The 3,720-nt window shown below is 41.3% G+C and overlaps 2 protein-coding genes across 9 annotated transcripts in view; one reads left to right on the top strand and one right to left on the bottom strand.

Annotated features, from left to right (window-relative positions):
• LOC102379178 (trichohyalin-like) overlaps window positions 1–3,720 on the top strand; it is a 56,586-nt gene that overhangs the window by 26,687 nt on the left and 26,179 nt on the right. Inside the window, exon 13 of one of the 4 annotated variants that reach the window (XM_025198903.1) lies at window positions 2,089–2,221. The exons of the other annotated variants lie outside the window; for them this stretch is intronic. The gene's annotated coding sequence lies outside the window, so the exon portion shown is untranslated. Of the gene's footprint in view, window positions 1–2,088; window positions 2,222–3,720 lie in introns of those variants that run through there. 4 annotated transcript variants of the gene reach the window in all.
• ADCK2 (aarF domain containing kinase 2) overlaps window positions 3,372–3,720 on the bottom strand; it is a 12,955-nt gene continuing 12,606 nt past the window's right edge. For all 5 annotated transcript variants that reach the window (XM_025198908.1, XM_025198910.1, XM_025198909.1 and 2 more), the window contains one exon: window positions 3,372–3,547. In XM_025198908.1, the coding sequence (XP_025054693.1) occupies window positions 3,404–3,547 (144 nt within the window). In that variant the 3' untranslated portion in view covers window positions 3,372–3,403. The remainder of the gene's footprint in view (window positions 3,548–3,720) is intronic.

The following is a 3,720-nucleotide window of genomic DNA, read 5'->3' as shown; positions in this document are numbered from 1 at the left end:
GTGTATGGGGAGTGTAGGGGTGTGTGTGTGTGTGTGTGTGTGTGTGTGTGTGTGTGTGTGTGTGTGTGTGTGTGTGTGTGTGTGAGGGGAGGGCTGGGGAGGGGAGGTGCCTGCCCCTCCCCTAGGGGAAGGGGCAGGGAGCTGCATGGCTGGACTGGCAGCACCAGTGCCTGTACTTGCAGGGGTGGGCCGGGCAGGAGACGCTGCCCAAGGGCAAGAAGGGCCACGACCAGACTCCCTGGTGCAGTGCAGGAGCCACAGCCCAGGGCAGTGGATGCCACAGGGCTCCCCTCCTCCCCCTTCCAACCTCACTCCCCTGCTGCCTATATGAACCAGAGTCGCTGCAGCTGCTACGTTCCAGCAACAGTGGGATGGGGGCAGCTGCCAGCTCCCTCCGGCAGGGGGCTGCAGGGTAGGAATGAGGGGCACCAGGAAGGTCCCAGGGGAGGGAGGAGAGGGGGTGTGGGTCGGGACAGGCCTTTGATCTTTGCAAATGGGTCGGTTAGAAAAAGGTTGAGAACCACTGAGTCCTCAAGGTAGAAACAACTACAGTTAAACTATTCATGACAGATATTAGTCTTTTCTGTCTTTAAAAACACACATTCTATAACCATTATAGGTAACATATTCCAGTTAACTATCCTTGCTTTTCCTAATATCTAACCTAAATCTCCCTTATAGTAAGAGAGAGAAGTGGCTTCATGAGAATAATTCAATAACCAGTCACATTTTTGGCTAACTAAAAGACCTTACTAGTTTACGTATCAAAATGTTAGTAGCAAAGATGAGTCTGAAACTCAAGAAATGCTTCATGGTGTGATACATTTTTAGTAATAAGACAAGGTTTTAAAATAGTTTTAAAAAAATATTTTACCCTCTGATTATTTGGAGATTTAATATATATATATTGTTTACGGAAGAAAACGTGAAATACATAGAGCAGTTAGCTTGTTTTTTTCTAAATTATGCATGCTACACTGTGCTTCATAGTCCTCAGAAAATATCTGGCAGATTACCCACACATGCAGCCTCTCTTTATTACTCAAAGATTCAACAGTAGAACTCTAAATAAAAGTATAGCATTACTAAAAATTAATTCAAGACATGCTAGGAAATATTTGTTTGTATATTATTCTATTTGCTACTCTCTGTGGATTGTGCATATCGCTCTTAAAATAAGGCTGAAAAATATTTTTTAAAACTAAACCAGATAACTGAGTTCCTGTCTTTTATAGTCCATATGTGGTAACTTTAAAAATTCACAATAAATCTTCTAGCCATTAGTGCAAACCGTCAGAGGTGAAAGCAATTATTTGCATACTACTAATTGAAAATGAACTGAAGTTCAATCCTCTTGAATTTTATGGGGAAAAAAGTTTAACATAATATAAAACTATTAGACATGTTTTCAAAATCATGTTTTTTATTCTAGAACCAGGTTTTCTTTCAGACAAATATCTCCTGTTATTATTTATCGCCCAAACTTCTGCAACATTGAGAAAGTGACTCTGAAAGTAAAATTGACTAGTCTAATTGTTTTTAACTGTTTTAGACTCAGGGCACCCCTTGGAAAGTGCCAGCTCTTAGTTTTCACCCATTTTTGACTATGGAAAAAATAACAGAGCAACTCTTCTGTTGCAGAGAACTCAGAAAGACCATGACAGGGCAGGATGTTTTTGACACAGTGGATTCCTATTTGAAATCTCTCGGTTTCTCTCATGAATTACGTTAGCACACCTAACAATGCTAACACTGTGTGACACCCCACCGCCTCCTTGACATGATCTCAGAGCAGCCCGTGATATTGCAACCACACTAGTCTTTTTCTCATTGTCCCAAAGGAGCAGGGACACCCCACTCCTGACTGGGGTTTTAGGGCACACAAACAAATGTAAGAACACGTGAAAGACAGTGGAAATTACATTGGTTCTTCAGATTTCAGTTTCAGAGCCAGAACAAGTGTAAATAAAACTAGGACTGTGTAACCATCTTAGGTGCCAGGGTACTACTGCTTATACCAGAAATGACAGGTTATTCATAAAATTAACCGATAGTAGTTTAACACTTCTCTCCTTTTAAAATAATCAGATTACTTACACTTAACACAGTAATGAAGAATCAATATTATTATGATAACAACTCAGATCTACAAGGGAAGCAGAATAAAAAATTCTCCAGATATTTTAGTATAAAAATGGACTACAGAACGGGCAGCTGGATCTCCGCATCATTTGTACATGTTATCTTGGAACAATAAGCAGCTTCCTACTGGTGGCAGTTTCATTCCCAGGTTCAGAAGTGACAACATTTTTGGAAATCATGTTCCATGCGAGTGTACTTACACTATCAACTACTCAAAAATGTCACCCAGAAGAAGAATGATGAAAATGCATGTAAATTATACCCTTCCCAGGAGCTTTTATTCTTTCAAGAAAATTATATTTTTTTTAAAAAGCCCACACTCAGCATTTATTCTACAGAAAGGACTGAATAATATTCAAGTAATGTTAGGAAATTCATTTTTAAAAATGAATACTATCGAAATAGGAAGATCAAACCAAATCCCCATTACTATTTAGCTTGTTGTAGCAGCAGTCTCGGTCTTCTCTGCAGTCCTGGCCCAATTCATACTAACTAATAGAGTTTGATCCTGTACCCATTAAGTCAGCAGCAAGCACAGGACCCTACTCATCAGAATTCAGCAACTGTTTCTTTTCCTTGCTGGCTCTAATCTGAAGCCTGCTGGTGCTTGTGGAAACGAGGCTGAGCTTATACACTATGTATAAGCATCCCTGCAGTAACTGGGATGCATTCTGCTGCCAGCAACAGAACACAGGGTGATCACCAGCTTCCAAGAAGAAAGAGAAGCATATCTGCTATGCTCAGAAATATTTATGTGATTTCTATTCTTTTAAAGCCTAAAAAGGAAGTTTCTGTCCCTTTCTAACAACGTCTGAGCCTGTTCCCTGGCATTTCCATGAAACAAAAACTGACCTGCCTGTGTAGCCTGATCTTGCCATAGCTTTGGGGCAGCTGTGGACATCTGCAGAATCAACAGAAGTTCACACATTGTTTTGTTCCACTAGAGTGGGGTCCTTCTGGTTTAAGTTCACAAACACAATGGAAATCTCTAAACACTTCAAATCATTTTCAGAATGCGATGATTTGCCTCAGCCTTGGGGATCTAGACTACTTGACAGTGTCTTTGACACTATGACATAGCCACTCACCTCTCAAATCTCTGGTGAGAAGCAATAGGTTATTCCCTTATAAACTTGCGCTCAGTCATGACCAGCCATGCAGCAACTCCAACTTTAGGTTCCTTCCCCCTCTACTGACAAAAAGAATAGGCAGTTCCTTGCCAAAAAGCCCAACAATGGAACGCCAACTCCAGTGGTCACTGCTATTTTAAGAGAGCTGCTGCTGTTTTGATGAGAAGTGGCTTAGCCTCGTCCAAGATATCCAGTTTGGGGTCCAGCGAGCGACCAAGCCCTTCCAAAACCACGATGGCAAAGACAACCGAAGCAAAGTTGCTCTCAAGCTTCACCTAAAATCATAAATGCAAAGATTATAATGCATTGGGCACTTTGTGCTTTCCAAACCCCTTACAAGTGGGACACCCCTTGTAGTCAGGCATTTGGGATGACATATGCATGCTGCAGTACTGCAACGTGGGAGCTCACTCATTCATCTTTCACTTCAAGGTATCATAGCTGAAAT

This window comes from Alligator sinensis, unplaced genomic scaffold, assembly GCF_000455745.1.
Source record: "Alligator sinensis unplaced genomic scaffold, ASM45574v1 scaffold74_2, whole genome shotgun sequence".
Classification (NCBI taxonomy): domain Eukaryota; kingdom Metazoa; phylum Chordata; order Crocodylia; family Alligatoridae; genus Alligator; species Alligator sinensis.
The sequence above is the reverse complement of the archived record's forward strand: the minus strand, read 5'-3'. Positions and strand labels throughout refer to the sequence as shown.